This window comes from Narcine bancroftii, chromosome 11 (assembly GCF_036971445.1).
Source record: "Narcine bancroftii isolate sNarBan1 chromosome 11, sNarBan1.hap1, whole genome shotgun sequence".
Classification (NCBI taxonomy): Eukaryota; Metazoa; Chordata; class Chondrichthyes; order Torpediniformes; family Narcinidae; genus Narcine; species Narcine bancroftii.
In genome coordinates this window covers 104,497,447-104,513,912 of record NC_091479.1, presented here as the reverse complement: position 1 = coordinate 104,513,912, position 16,466 = coordinate 104,497,447, and the positions used below count along the sequence as shown (strand labels likewise).

The 16,466-nt window shown below is 46.7% G+C and overlaps 1 protein-coding gene across 4 annotated transcripts in view; it reads left to right on the top strand.

Annotated features, from left to right (window-relative positions):
* Window positions 1-16,466, top strand: part of mybpc1 (myosin binding protein C1) — a 101,064-nt gene that overhangs the window by 80,818 nt on the left and 3,780 nt on the right. For 3 of the 4 annotated variants that reach the window (XM_069904429.1, XM_069904428.1, XM_069904431.1), the window contains 4 exons: window positions 860-999; window positions 7,253-7,412; window positions 9,080-9,216; window positions 9,806-9,992. In XM_069904429.1, the coding sequence (XP_069760530.1) occupies window positions 860-999; window positions 7,253-7,412; window positions 9,080-9,216; window positions 9,806-9,992 (624 nt within the window). Of the gene's footprint in view, window positions 1-859; window positions 1,000-7,252; window positions 7,413-9,079; window positions 9,217-9,805; window positions 9,993-14,659; window positions 14,700-16,466 lie in introns of all 4 variants that reach the window. The other variant, XM_069904430.1, reaches the window with a different exon arrangement.

The window sequence follows — 16,466 nt, the reverse complement described above, 5'->3', positions numbered from 1 at the left end:
TAAAATTCTGCAGACGCTGCGATTGTAGTAAAAACACACTGAAATGCTGGAGGAACTCAGCAGGTCTCACAGCGTCCAAAAGAGACGAAGATATATTGCCGATGTTTTGGGCCTGAACCCTTCTTCAAGGGAAGAAGCAGAATGAGCGAAAACAGGAATGGCTCAGGCCCGAAACGTTGGTTCTGTATCTTTATCTTTGCTGTATAAAGACACTGTTTGACCTGCTGAGTTTCTCCAGCGTCGTGTGTTTTTACTTTAATCACAGTGTCTGTGGACTTTCATGTTTTATTTTAGGGTGGTAGAGACAGACTTCCACGTTTAAGAAGAGCTGTTCACCATCTCGGGGGTGGGGGGGTCCCATGGTATCTTGTCACTCGGTTAAATTGATGAGGACAGGGCAATGGATTAAATCAAGAGAGAGACTGCAAATGCTTGTCATGTGGAGCCACGCGGAGGATGCTGGAGGAACTCTGCGGGCAAGAGAAGGCAAGAGAGTCAAGATTCCAGGCAGAAAACCCTTCATTGGGCATAGTAAGAAACAGGCAGATACCTAAAGCAAAGGGAGGGGAGGGGAAGAAAATAAAATGGCAAGACAATGGGCATGGACTTGACAAGGTCCCACATGGTAGGCTTGTCTGAAAGGAGAGATTGCCTCGGGAGCCATGGTGAACTGGCCAAATGGATGCATAGTAGGTTTGATGGGAGAGGTACAATGGCTGTTGGTGTAGCTCCGGAGGCCTGTGACTGCGCCCCCCACCCCCTCAGGCAGAACATTCCATGATGGAAAGTAAGGGATGCATTGAGGGATGTTGGAGTGGTGACTGAGGGAGAAAAGGTTACCTCTTTCTCTCCTCCACAGAGAAACCTGGCGCCCCATCCTCCGTGAAGATCATGGATGTTTGGGACACGAATGTTGAGTTGGAATGGACTCCCCCAAAGGATGATGGGAATGCAGCCATCACAGGCTACACCATTCAAAAGGCTGACAAAAAGACCATGGTAAGTCTAGGTCAAGAGTGTAAGTACAATGTTCAGATGCACCAAAGCCATACACGTACATAGGATATTAATGATCATTTTAATGAGTTGATTATCATATACAAAATTACAGTATACACCCATACCTCGATTCAAGTAACATCCAATCGCAGATACATCCAAGGTCACCGTAATGTCTCAATAAAAATAGAAGCTGGGACCAACGCTGGCAGACGTTAGCGGATATGTATATTTTTATAGGTACTGTACAGTATTTACATTTTACTAATTATGGTATTTAGATGTGCATGTACAATATAGAAGTTTAGGTAAATCTGTATGTGTAATGTGGTATCTTGTGCTGTACAGTATATTTTATCTATAATGATCCACGTACACCCAAATCGATTTGTGTCTCCACTTCCAGACATAACCTGGATGCGTCGATGCATAGCTGTGCACTGAAATCCGTACTTGCTGCCAAACAGTTTGTTTTTAAAAAAAAAAACAATTCCAAATGTACATATTAAATTTTTGTAGAAAGCTGCAATAAATGCATCATGGTTGAAGTAAAAACACAATGCTGGAGAAACTCAGCAGGTTACATTTTATATATCAAAGATAAAGATACAGAACCAATGTTTCAGGCTTGAGGCCTTCATCGAGATGTGAGCAAAATGTTGTCAGGTGCCAAAACAAAATGGTGAGGGGAGGAGAGAGGTGAGGGGAGGAGCACTGTCCCACAGGCAGGAGGTAATAGGTGGATAAGGGAGGGAGGGCACAGCAGCAAACGGGGGAAGGGGGGGGTGGAGAGCTGGAGGGAAGAGGGGAAAAGGGAAGTGAGGGTGAATGGAGAGTGGGCTAGCAGAAACCCGAGAAGTTGATGTTTATATCATTTGGTTGTAGAGTGACCAGACGCAAAATCATGTAGTGATAAATACAAAGGACAGATGTCAAATAAATGTTCACAGTTATAGAGAAAAAGTGGCATTACAATAGTGCAGACAGTTCTTTTTGTGGTCTGGAGTAGTTTAGGACTAAAGTAGTATGGAGAGATTCAAGAGCCTGACTTCTGGTGGATAAAAATGGTTCTTCAGAATCAGGTTTATTATCATGAACGTGTCACAATATTTGTTGTTTTGTGGCCGTAATTCTGAGCATTACAGGTGCAATAAAATACTCTAAATGATATTTCTGTGAATAAACTATTTTAAAAAGTAAATAGTACAAAATATGAGAGAAAAAATTAAGGCCGTGTCTGTGGTTCATTGTCCGTTCAGGAATCTGATGGCGAAGGGAAAGAAGCTGTCTTTGTACCGCTGGGTGTCGTCTTCAGGCTCCTGCACCTCCTTCCCGATGGAAGCAGAGTGAAAAGGGCCTGGTCTGGATCGGGGTGGGGGGGGGGGGGGGTCCTTGAGGATAGAGGCTGCTTTCTTGAGATGTTCTTCATGGATGTCTTCTTGAACCTGGAGCTGTCGGGCTTCAGGCTTCTATATTTTCAGCCCGAAGGGAGCAGCAATGATGGTACAAATTAAAATGACCACAATGTACCAAAAGACAAAAGGAGATAAGGAATAGTGAACATTCTAGAGTGGGAATATGGAGAGGCTGCATAAAAATTAAACCTGAGACCTGTGACTGTAGTAGAAAAGCTGGAGGTACTTGGCCGGTCTCCCAGCGTCCACAGGAGGTACAGATACATTACTGACGTTTTGGGCCTGAGCCCTTCTGAAGCCCTCCCATGTCCAATTATCATCCTTTGTCCATTGGTCTGCGCTCCTCCCCCTGCCCTTTCTTTCCTTCTCCCCAGCCTTTTAATTCAGGCACATACCTATTTTTTACTCAGGCCCTTATCTTGACCTCCATTGGGCACTATGAGACTGGCTGAGTTCCTCCAGCTTTCACTTTTGTAAAAAATTAAGAATTGATTGAAGATGGAAAGTCCTGGAAAACCTTTGACTGGAAGTTCATTCCCAAACACACACTCTATGAATGCCACATCAACAGGTCATCAGTAAAATACAAAAGTCTGCCGACACCGTGGTTGAATTGAAGACATAATGCTGGAGAAACTCAGTTTCTCCATCAACATATCGTACTCTTAGAGCAAACCTTGGTTTTGGTTCAGAGGTGGAACAAGGCCCACCTGCTACTCTTCTTGATCAGCAGGAGACGTCAGCATTTTTGGAGCTATGGAAAGTCGATGAGTTTGGTCAGATTAGTCCTCAGGTTGAAGTTGCCCTGTGCTGTGGAGAGACCAGAGATGATCTTGCAGCCAAGAAGTTTCAGAGAAGATTATTTTATTCCAGGCATTGAGGAGGGGCTTGTAGATTAAGTAAATTTTACATTTTTTTACTGCGTGCGTTTACTCCTGCCACGGCCGAGTAAAGGGGATGCAGTATTGGTTGAGGATCAGAAAGAAAAGTTCTAGTACAAAGTTTTTTAAGACTGAAGAGATCTCTGCAATGGAGTTCACAGTTGTTAGTGTTTAGACTATTAGTTTTTGAGGTGTGTATTAAACTCCGAAATACACTAAACAGTTCTCATTGATCACTCCCGGCCTGGGGCTCGGCTGCCAACAGTTGGGCTGTGTGGGCTGCCGGGGTTTGCCTGGTGACGGCGGCCTATGTTCGGTGCTCGGGCAGCGGTGTGGGCAGGCCCGGTCTCGACTGGCTGTCTCTCCCCGTGATGCGGCCATTACCTCAGCCGGACTCAGGCAGGACCTCGGGCCCCCCCGGACGGCAGTGGGTCCTCGGGCCTCCGGCGGCGGCAGCAACAGGACCTCGGGCAATCCACTGAAGAGGTTCTAGGCTTCTCCTCCTGGAAAAACAAAGACTGGTTTGACGAAAACAACCATGAAATCCAGGAGCTGCTGGCAAAGAAGCGAGCTGCCCACCAGGCTCACCTTGCAAAGCCGTCCTGGCCAGAGAAGAAATGAGTCTTCCGTATCGCATGCAGCCACCTTCAGCGCAAACTCCGGGAGATCCAAAATGAGTGGTGGACTAGCCTCGCCAAACAAACCCAGCTTAGCGCCAACATTGGTGACTTCAGGGGTTTTTACGAGGTCTAAAGGCGGTGTACGGCCCCTCACCCCAAGACCAAAGCCTTCTGCGCAGCTCAGACGGCGAAGTCCTCCTCAGCGACAAGATCTCCATCCTCAACCGATGGTCAGAACACTTCCGATCTCTTTTCAGTGCCAACCGCTCAGTCCAAGATTCCGCCCTGCTCCAGCTCCCTCAACAACCCTTGAGGCTAGAGCTGGATGAGGTCCTTACCCGGGAAGAGACATATAAAGGCAATTGAACAACTGAAAAGTGGCAAAGCAGCAGGTATGGATGGAATCCCCCCCCCCAGAGGTCTGGAAGGCTGGTGGCAAAGCTCTGCATACCAAACTGCATGAGTTTTTCAAGCTCTGCTGGGACCAAGGAAAGCTGCCTCAGGACCTTCGTGATGCCATCATCATCACCCTGTACAAAAACTAAGGCAAGAAATCAGACTGCTCAAACTACAGGGGAATCACGCTGCTCTCCATTGCAGGCAAAATCTTCACTAGGATTCTCCTTAATAGACTAATACCTAGTGTCGCCGAAAATGTCCTCCCAGAATCACAGTGCGGCTTTCACGCAAACAGAGGAACTACTGACATGGTCTTTGCCCTCAGACAGCTCCAAGAAAAGTGCAGAGAACAAAACAAAGGACTCTACATCACCTTTGTTGACCTCACAAAAGCCTTCGACACCGTGAGCAGGAAAGGGCTTTGGCAAATACTAGAGCGCCTCGGATGCCCCCCCAAGTTCCTCAACATGGTTATCTAACTGCACGAAAACCAACAAGGTCGGGTCAGATATAGCAATGAGCTCTCCGACCCCTTCTCCATTGACAACGGCGTGAAGCAAGGCTGCGTCCTCGCACCAACCCTCTTTACTATCTTCAGCATGATGCTGAAACAAGCCATGAAAGACCTCAACAATGAAGACGGTGTTTACATCCGGTATCGCATGGATGGCAGTCTCTTCAATCTGAGGCGCCTGCAAGCTCACACCAAGACACAAGAGCAACTTGTCCGTGAACTACTCTTTGCAGACGATGCCGCTTTAGTTGCCCATTCAGAGCCAGCTCTCCAGTGCATGACGTCCTGTTTTGTGGAAGTCAGCCTGAAGAAAACTGAGGTCCTCTATCAGCCAGCTCCCCACCATGACCACCAGCCCCCCCCCCCCCCCACCCACATCTCCATCGGGCACACAGAACTCAAAACAGTCAACCAGTTTACCTACCTCGGCTGCACCATTTCATCGGATGCAAGGATCGACAAAGAGATAGACAACAGACTCACCAAGGCAAATAGCGCCTTTGGAAGACTACACAAAAGAGTCTGGAAAAACGACCACCTGAAGAAACACACAAAGATCAGTGTGTACAGAGCTGTTGTCATACCCACGCTCCTGTTCGGCTCCGAATCAAGGGTCCTCTACCGGCATCACCTACGGCTCCTAGAACGCTTCCATCAGCGCTGTCTCCGCTCCATCCTCAACATTCATTGGAATGACTTCATCACCAACATCAAAGTACTCGAGCTGGCAGAGTCTGCATGCATCGAATCCATGCTGCTGAGGACCCAACTGCGCTGGGTAGGTCACATCTCCAGAATTGAGGACCATCGCCTTCCCAAGATCATGTTATATGGCGAGCTCTCCACTGGCCACCGAGACAGAGGTGCACCAAAGAAGAGGTACAAGGACTGCTTAAAGAAATCTCTTGGTGCCTGCCACATTGACCACTGCCAGTGGGCTGATATAACCTCCAACCGTGCATCTTGGGACCTCACAGTTCGGCAGGCAGCAACCTCCTTTGAAGAAGACCACAGAGCCCACCTCACTGACAAAAGACAAAGGAGGAAAAACCCAACAACCAACCCCAACCCACCAATTTTCCCTTGCAACCGCTGCAACCGTGTCTGCCTGTCCCGCATCGGACTTGTCAGCCACAAACGAGCCTGCAGCTGACGTGGACGTACCCCTCCATTAATCTTCATCCGCGAAGCCAAGCCAAAGAAAAAGAAGACATTTTTTTAGATTTTTATAATTTTAAATTTAAAAAAAGTTAATTTATAAACTTAGATATACAGCATGGTAACAGGCAATTTTAGCCCATGAGCCCATGTCACCCAATTTACACCAAATGACCTACACCCCAGTATGTTATGAAGGGTGGGAGGAAACTGGAGCCCTGGGGGAACACCCATGCAGCCACAGGGAGAATGTACAAAATCCTTACAGACAGCGTGGGATTCAAACCCCGGTCCCAGTCACTGGCACTGTAAAAGGCCTGGTGCTAACCTCTACACCAACTGTTCAAAGTTCAGAGTTCAAAGTTCAGATTTATTCAGACCAGAGAGCTGATCGTCAAAGAATGTAGATAAAACGACTTGCAGAAATTCCAAAGGTTTACAAACTCTGGGTGCCACTGTGATCTGGAAGACAGTATCTGAAGTGGATTCAAAGAGAATTTCCAAAATGAAATAAGGAAGCAGATCTTGCATTCTAAGTGCTGGTTTCAATTCTTAGTTCTAATACTTGGGAAATAAGAAATAGAACCAGGAAATATTCACAGACGAAGGGAGGAAAAACCTGCAAAAGGTAGTGGACACAGCCCTGGACATCACAGGTCAAACCCTTCGAGAACATCTACAGGGAACGCTGCCGTCGGAGAGCAGCAGCCATCATCAAGGACCCTCACCACCCAGCACACACACTGTTCTCACTGCTGCCATCAGGGAAGAGGTATCGGTGCCATAAGACTCGGACCCCCAGGTTCAGGAACAGCTGCTCCCCCTCCGCCATCAGACTCCTCAACAACAAACTCAATCAGGGACTCATTTAAGGGCTCTGACTTGTGCACTTCATTGATTTTTTTTCTCTCTCTCTATTGCAGTTTGTTTACTTTTCTTTATTTGTTTACATGTTTATGCTGTGTATAGTTTTTTTTTTGGATTGGGAATAAGTGGTCATTCTGCCTCACCCGCAGGATAAAGAATCAGGGTTGTATGCGGTCATGATGTACCCTGACGATAAATCTGAAATCTGAAGATAATAAATTGGATTGTCCTCCAAAGAGAAAACTAATGAACAGTGACCTGCGCTGTGTCCTCCGTGATGCAACGTCAGTGGCAGTAACATGATGCCTGTGCTCAGACTTTCCCCTGTGGCCACAGTCTAATCATTGTTGCGGAGTTAAACCAACTTGACAGCACCATAACGTTACTCTCTCCCTGCAGGACTGGTACACGGTGGTCGAACACTATCACAGAACCAACTGCTTCATATCCGACCTCGTCGTGGGAAACGAGTACTACTTCCGAGTCTTTGCCGAGAACATGTGCGGTCTGAGCGACGAGGCCACAGTCACAAAGAACTGCGCCGTGATTCAGAAGCAGGGTCTGTTCTCATTCTCTTGCACAGGGATTCCCTGGCTAATTCCATGGTAAAGGCTTGCTATGGCCACAAAGGTTTGCCCCTCACCTCTGACCTGCACACCCACCTAGGAGGCTAACTCTTCCCTCGTTACAAGACCAATAACAAAAGGTGAAACACACGAGAGATCCAGACGCTGGAACCTGGGGCAAAACATACTCTGCAGGAGGAATTCAGCAGGTCGAGCAGGCGTCCATGGGAGATAAAGAACGGTCGATGTTTTGGTCTAGAGCCTTGGACTGAAACTTTTCTGGAGTCCTGGTGAAGGTTGTGGTCTGACCTGAAGGGCTCTGACCATTCTATTTCTGCCACTGCTGCTCCTCGACCCGCTGAGCTCCCCAGGGAGGGTGCTTGTGTACTGATCTCGGTTGGAGACAGAAGGCAGAGCTTATGGACAATGCAGGGAACCCTTCACACTCAGCGAGACCCAGCTCTCCACCTGGCCTCCTGCTCAACATGAACTCATTTTCAATTTACATGTAGACATACAGCTCGGTGACAGGCCATTCAGCCCACGATCCTTTGATGCCCAAATACACCCAATTAAACTACAACCCCAGTACGTTTTGAAGGGTTGGAGGAAAACAGATCCCCCAGGGAAAGTCCACACAGACACTGGCAGAATGTACAAACTCCTTACAGGCAGCACGGGACTCGAACCCTGGTCTTTAACTGAAACAGCGTTGTGCTAACCGCTGCACCATCCGTGCTGTTCCATTTATCCCCATTGAGTCATATTGGTCCCCAATGTACAATGGTGTGATGTTTGATGATCTTAATCCTCATTCCTCACCCACCATCATCTCTCCCAGATCTCTGGCCTCCTCCAAATCTGGCCTTTTGTTCATCCCTTTTCATCCCTATGTTTTGAGCAGCTAAGGCCCTGGAATCTCAGATCAAATCTTTCCACCTTCAAACCTCAAAGGGTTACCTGGTCACCTTGTGCACTGCCCCCCCCCCCCTCCCACACACCGTCGTCCAGCACGAAACAAGCTCTTTTACCATCTTGTCCACGCTGATCAACTTGGTATCCTGGCCTTATCCCATTTGCCTGCATTTGGTCCAGATCTTGCAAAACAATATATTTGTCTGAAAGGTTTTTGTCCAAATGCTTTTGTATCTGAGACATACATGATTTCTGAGACACTCCTCAAAACTTGTCCTTCTCACCCAAACTTGGTCACATTTTAATACCCCCCTCATGTGATTCATATCATATTATTCTATATTGGTGGAGAACATTTGGCCCATCCAGTCAATGCTGGTTTTCAGAGTAGTCCCATATCAGTTCTATTCCTTAATGTCTACCCATGTAAACAATCCTCTCTCATGTGCACAGTGTTGAGTGTTCTTTCACCTTGTCCTGGGTGGGCTTTAGTACACTAAACCAGCCATTCTCAATCTTTTCTTGGCTATGGCCCTGTTAGGACTCAGCTTAAAGTTTATGGGCCCCCTTCCCTGTGAAACAGTCAAGTTTAGATGGTTCCTTCCGTACTTCTCTCCTCCTGTCTCCATAAAAAACTATTTTAGGATTTTGGTCCATGGCTCCCAGGAGGGGTTGTACGGCTCCCAGTGAGGGAGTTAAAGACTGACCTTTGAATTAATGTTGTAATTCTTGTCCTCTGTTGCAGGTCTGGCGTTGAAGTCTCCACAGTATGATATCTTTATCTTTGACGAGGTGCCAAAGTTTACCCACCCTCTCATTGACACTATCGCTGTGTCTGGTTATAATGCGACCTTGAACTGTAGTGTGAGGGGCCATCCGAAGGTACTGGCCCAACCTGGTCCTTGCATGCACAAAAATTCATTCCGTGGCCCCACGTAGTCTCATTGCTTAGCTTTCATCTTCATTGAATATATACATTAAGATCATGTCACAGGAGCAAAATAGGCCATTCAGCCCATTGAGTCTGCCTTACCATTTAATCATGAGCTGATCCATTTCCCCACACAGCCCCACTGCCTGGGCTTCTCACCAAAACCTTTGATGCCCTGGCTAATCAAGAACCTATCAATCTCTGCCTTAAATATACCCAATGGCCCGGCCTCCACAACTGTCCGAGGCAACAAATTCCTTGGATTCACCACCCTCTGGCTGAAGAAATTCCTCTGCATCTCTGTTCTAAGTGGACATCTTCCACAATTCCATCAATGAAGACCTGTTTGAGGATGTACAAGCTTTTGTGAGGATGTACCTGGGGGAAACCCACACCGTGGCAGGGAAAGTGTGGTGGAGGTCAGGGTCAAACCCAGTCTCCAGCACCCTGAGGCACCATCTCCATCTGCCACGCCACTGTGCAGTCTCCTGCTTACCCTTGATGTAAGAGTTGACTCTAGATTGTTTTCATTCCATTTAGCCGAAGATAACCTGGATGAAGAATCGGATAATCATTGAGAACAACCCTCGATATCGAATGTTCTCCAACCAGGGTGTCTGCACGCTGGAGATTCGCAAGCCCAGTCCATACGATGGAGGCCTGTACACATGTAAAGCGATCAATGACCTTGGTGAGGATGAAGTGGAATGTAAGATGGAGGTTAAAGGTAAGCTCACCATAGCAAATGACGGCATTTCCTCTTTACGTCTTGTGATATGTGTTGGTGAAAGGTTGTGATTGGGCAGTGCAGCAGGATTGGATCCGTGCATGGGTTGGGGAAATACCCTCTACAGAGACAGTGGGCCTCCCCTATAGTGAGGGGCAGGAGAAGGTCATCGGACAAATTTTTTGAGGAAATCAACAACAGAGTGTGGCAGGAGAAAGGAGGGTAGGTGCATGGTTTTGAGAGAGAGGGAGAGAGATACACAAAGGCAAGGAATAGAATGGCATCGAAAGCTTCACTGAAATCCAAGAGTAATAGACTTCAACAGGGCACTGTGGAAGTGGACAGTCAGGGTGGGGACTATGGAAATGGAGTGTTGGGGTGGGGACTGGGGAAGTGGACAGTTGGTGTGGTCACTGTGGAAGTGGACAGTTGGTGTGGTCACTGTGGAAGTGGACAGTTGGTGTGGTCACTGTGGAAGTGGACAGTTGGTGTGGTCACTGTGGAAGTGGACAGTTGGTGTGGTCACTGTGGAAGTGGACAGTTGGGATGGGCTCTGGGTTAGTGGACAGTGGAGGTGGGGACTGGACAGTCAGTGAGGTCACTGGGGAAGTGGGCAGTCAGGGTGGGGACTGGGGAACTGGACAGTTGGTGTGGTCACTGTGGTAGTGGACAGTTGGTGTGGGTCACTAGGGAAGTGGGCATTTGGTGTGGTCACTGGGGAAGTGGGCAGGCGGGGTGGGCACTGGGGAAGTGGACAGTTGGGGTGGGGACTGGTAAAGTGGTCAGTCAATGCAGGGAATGAAGTGAGCAGTCAGGGTGGGCCCTGTGGAAGTGGGTGACACTTAAGTGAAGGTTAACACAGAAACATTTTGGTAGAAAGCGGAAATATCAGGCAATATCAGCCAGAGGGATCTGGGGTATGTGTGTAGTGAACATTAAAGATGCAGGGCAGCTGGGGAAAAGCATTTAAAAATGCACAAAGGATCCCGATGTTTTATCGATATGTTGACAGAGAGCAGAAACAAGGAAGCCATGACAAATCTCTGTTCATGACAGCAGAAGTTGGAACAATGGGGCATGGGGATACATTCTGATATTTCTGAATATGAGTTTCTTGTCATACAAGTGTAGAGACGTTGAAGCCACAGTGAGATGTCCCCATGACAATAATGACCACACATACCATGAGACAGATAAAGAATCTTAAGCAAATTTTCATCATCACCGTTGGTGTTTCAGTTGTGCAGACAGACCTTTTGGTGATCCCAAAGTTGTTTATCAGAATCCACTGTCATGAACGTGTCATAAAATTTGTTGTTTAACGGTAGCAGTTCTAGGGTTCAGGTAGTACAGGGACATTTAAGTGCTGTTGGAATGAAACTGTTCTGGAATGTAGAGGTGTTGGTCTTGAGGCTCCTGTACCTTCTGGCTGAAGGCAGCAGTGAGAAGAGGTTGTGCTCAGTGATGGGGAACCTTGGTGATGTTGGCTGCCTTCTTGAGGCAGTGCCTCCAGAGATGTCTGCTCTGGACGGGAGGTCAGAGCCTGTGATGGATTTCACAGTTCATTAAATATTGTACACCAGGGGCAGGCCACGGAAACAAGTACGGTTGCAAGGAAAGGGGGCTTTAGGTTTAAGTGGCAGAACCTTGATAGACAGTACTTTTTTTACAAGAGTTTATTTAAATGGTCACAAAACTACAGGCAGAACCACAGCTAAACATACTACAGCATTGGCATTGTTAGAATCCACAATAAGCAGTAAATGGATACTGCCCCTTTGTACCATACAATTTACATTTTCAAATTCAAATCCCGTTGTTACTATTTACCACACATTCGACCCCCTGGGGGCCCTGACTGGCAGTATTAGTGCAAGGTGTAATCTGAACAGCTCCTTGGGTTGTTCAGAGCTGTGTCTGTTGCTTGTAAACATGTTGTGCATGGGTTATGTTTATCGAACCAACGTGTCATCTTATATTTGCAAACAGCCCAGGTAATTCCTGTGCGTTTGAGGGGGAGAGAGAGTGAGTGATTGCACTCGTGAGCAGCTCCACTGACGAACCCAGCCGTGAAGTGTGAGAAATGCTCAGGTCCCTGCTGATCCTGCTCCCATTTAAACTTGCCATCGGCTGTCCTTGTGCATTGCCTCAACATGCTTGTCCAGGGCCCAGCCCAAACTCTGCACCCAATGACAGTCCTTGGAAAAGACACTGCCCCAAAACCTTGCTGACCTCAGCTAATTCTCAGTGGCTGTGACAATCATTTTATTTGCATATTTGAAGAGCTGATTGGCAATGAAATCTGTCTCTGGAATGTCCCTGCTCAGGTGGTGCCAACTCTGGATATTAAGTCTCTCCCCTCCTCTATTTTGTTTGATTCCTTCAAAACTGCTGATGGAAGTTTATGGAATGTGTTATTTTATTTAACACCACCTCAATTAGGTGTGACATTGTCACATTGTGTCCTGACTTGCTCTCCTTGGTGTGTGTGTGTGTGTATGTGTTTTTAAATGGAAACCTGGTGCTTTATGAACTCTGACCAACGGGATGAAGTTTTCGTTGGTGAAGGCATGGATCGTGGCACAAGTTGGATTGTTGCTGCATGGCACTGAAACCCATGCGGGGCGATGCTCGTTTGGAACTGGGTCTATTGGTGCATTGTTTGAATCTATTAGGGATACATGATGCTCTTGTGCAAAATGAACGATAAGGAACGCTGCAATGAATTCTCCTTATGGTTTCCAGTTTCTCGTCTGCTTCCCAAATAAACTGGCTCCTAATGAGCTACAATGAATGGCTGTGTGTCCGTACTAAATCCTTTGGAACAACAGCAGGAGGGAAGTTCCTCTCGGGAGCAAAGTACAGATTTCGGGAATGAACTGTGTATTCAACAACACACTGGTGTCAGCAGTAATCTTGTTGAGCAGATGATCAGAACCAGCTGAGATGTGACGAGGTCTTGGGATGTCAGCATTGTTAGAGATTGACAATTGATCGTTAAGGTTCCTTTAGTCCTGCTGGGAGACTGAGTGAGGCAGGTAAATTTTCATCCCTAAGAACAGATGGCTTCCACCATAGTCCCGATGCATCAGATTTCAGATTTATTGTCGGAGTATATACATGACATCACATACAACCCTGAGATTCTTTTCCTGCGGGCCAGGCAGAATTGGCGGTGCAAAAAAAAACTCTATACAGTGGAAACATGTAAACAAATAATGTGCAAACCAGAGAGGAAAAAAATTCAATAAAATGCACAAGTACGAGTCCTTAAATGAGTCCCTGATTGAGTTTGTGTTTGAGGAGTCTGATGGTGGAGGGGTAGCAGCTGTTCCTGAATCTGGGGGTGTGAGTCTTGTGGCCCTGATACCTCTTTCCTGATGGTAGCAGTGAGAACAGAGTGTGTGTTGAGTGATGTGGATCCCTGATGATTGCTGCTGCTTTCCAATGGCAGCGTTCCCTGTAGATGTTCTCGATGGTGGAGAGGGTTTTGCCTGTGATGCCCTGGTCTGTGTCCACTATCTTTTGCAGAGCTTCACGCTCAGGGGCACACTTTCCACCACACCTCTATAGAAATGTGGTAGGGTTTCTGATGTCATATTAAACCTCCACAAACTCCTGAGGAAGTAGAGGCGCTGATGTGCTTGATGTGTTGGGTCCAGGAAAATTCCTCTGAGATAGTGACTCCCAAGAAGTTAAATGTTCTCACCCTCTCCACCTCCATCCCCCAATGATCATTAAATGACTCTAGTTTGAATGCCTATTGTCTAGAGAAATATTCCCAATTGTAAGGCAAATGGGGAATCAGATGCAACCAAAATCCATATGTCACAAGTTAATTTCAAACTGTAGCAGGCTCAATCTTTATGGAAGACTTGCTCTCAAATCAGTTAAGCTGGGAATCCCAAAATTGCAAGGTTTATGACACATTAAAAGACCTGTTGCTGAGTTTGATTCAATTGAATTGAGGGAGGGTGAAGACCACAATTTGAAGTAATGTTCAAGGCCAGGTCATGGTCAGATATCGGGTGGGGACTATTTCCCCAGGTCTATGGTAAATGACATGGCTCATGGAATAAACCACTCTCTGATCTTCTGCCGTCTGGTACTGCTGGCAGTAGTTGGCTCCATTCCTTATCAAAGTGCGAACAAATATTGGAACATTTCCAAAGAGGTTTGCTTCTGGTTGGTGTTGGAGCACGTATTGCTGAGATAATCTGGTGGGGACTGTGAATGGGTGGGATGGATGGAATGATCAGGGGATGGTGTTGTGCCCTGATATTTTGAGCCTGGTTGGAGAGCGAAAACCATTCCGAAAACCAGCCGTTTGCAGATAGTGTCAGATAGTATTCAACAGGGGATACCACCAACCGTCTTTCCAAAGTTTTTCACCCATACTAATCTCTGTGAATTGCCTCTTTGACAAATATCGCCGTTTTTTCTGATCACGGCTGCATGCTTTCAACTCAGATCACTGTTTAAACCCTTAACATTTCTCCACTGTGCATCTTTTTCCTTGGCACGGGCTCTTACACCTTGTTGCTTCTGCTTGCACTGCATCGGTTCCCTCTGCCCCTTGACCTCTAGTCAACAGTGGAAGACAGTAGCGTTGATTCCACATGGTGTGTTCTGCTGAAGTTTCACAGTGTGTCTCTTTCTCTCCTTAGTTGCGCAGTAAGGATATGTGATTTGTATATGTTCATCCAGGTAAGCTTTCATATGAACCAAAGCATATGAAGCTTATGAACTACCACCTCTCTTGCCTGAGCAGGCCTGATTTTCCTTGTTTGGACTGCACAGGCTTCAAAGTGCTAATCTGCCATGGAGACCATAAATCAGAGGAACGGCTATCTTGGCAACCACTGTTCTTTCGAAAGTCCGTATTTACTCCCCAAGGAGATGATGCATTTTGTTGCTCTTTAATCCAAGTTCATGTCTGCCTGTACTGGATCCTGCCTCCAGCAGTGCACAAAATTTGGGTGTAAGCCAACCAAAAATTGGCAGAGAGATCCAGCAAACGATTAGACGAACCGATGCTAGTTATAGCCCAGGGCTAGTAGACACAGGGTGTGTATCGAGCAAATAAAGGGAAGCTATTCCCATTGGCTCATGGCCAAGGAGGAGATGGAGACAAGGTTTTGATCAGAGGGTAGATGTGAGGAACTCCTTCTTTGTGCAGGACAGTGATCATCTGGAGCTCCCTGCCTATGGGGCACAGTCAATCAGAGTCTTCATTTGGAGATGGGTGTGTAGGGAAATCAAAAGGACAGACCAATTGGACTGACAGGTTTGGAGTACAGAGAGCTCGATGGGCCAAATGTCTTCTGTGGCGTAACAATTCACAACGCTGTTACTGCTCCAGTGACCTGGTTTCGAATCTGGTGCTGTCTGTAACAAGTTTGTATGTTCTCCCATGTCCGTGTGGCTTTCCTCCAGGTGCTCCAGCATACTGGGGGTTGCAGGTTAATTGGGTGTAATTGGGTGGCATGGACTGTAGTCTAAATTTAAATTCACCACTCTATAAAGCTCAGCTTCCACTCTCTCAGAAGTAAATGTATCCAAGTCTGGGCAACACATTTCAGGAAGAGAAGGTTAAGCCGGTGTAACCAGAATGAAGTTGGGGTCAGGAGTGTGCATAAAGGGTCAGCAGGGGTCCCATCCCCATGTTAGTGGTGAAGCATATTATACATACACACATCGGTATGAATTCAATGTGCATCTGCTTCACATGCCCAGCTAACTCCTGTGTGATCCAGTTGAACATAATGTCCTAGAGCTATACAGAGAAACCAGGCCCTTCAACCCACTGTTCTGTGCTAGCCATCCATACTAATCTCATGCATCAGTGCTTGGTCCGTAGTCTTTGTACCTTGGACATTTTATTGTTTGTTGTCCACCTTTCTTTTACGGAGAATAAAAGGTTGTAGCACATACACTGAGGGTACATTCAATTCATTGGAACTAGGGATCAAATCCTTAAAAGAGCCAGCTGATTCAGGAATTTTTAAAAAAGATTAATTTAGACAAACTGCATGGTAACAGCCCCTTCTAGTCCACAGGCCACACCCAATTGACCAACAACCCCCCCAGAATGTTTTGAATGGTGAGAGGAAACCGGAGCCCCCCTGGGAAAAATGTACAAACTCCTTACAGACAGTGCAGGATTTGAACCCTGGTTGCTATAACAGTGCTGTGCTAATGTGCTAATAACCATGCTGCCCTGAGCAAGGGCAGCTTGAGTGCACTGCTGTTGGGTTCATTCAGGAGCCTGATGGCTGTGGGGAATAAATTGTCTTTAAGACCGTCTCTTGCACTCATGTTGAAGGTTGGGTGGTCAGCTCCAATTTATTTACTTGAAGAATCTATAGGAAAGAAAATAAATAAAAATGTTTCTGTGAAATACTTGAATACGATGTATTAATAACCTGATGAGGTAGATAGTTTGAAGCCTCAGACTGATAATGGCCTGACCAT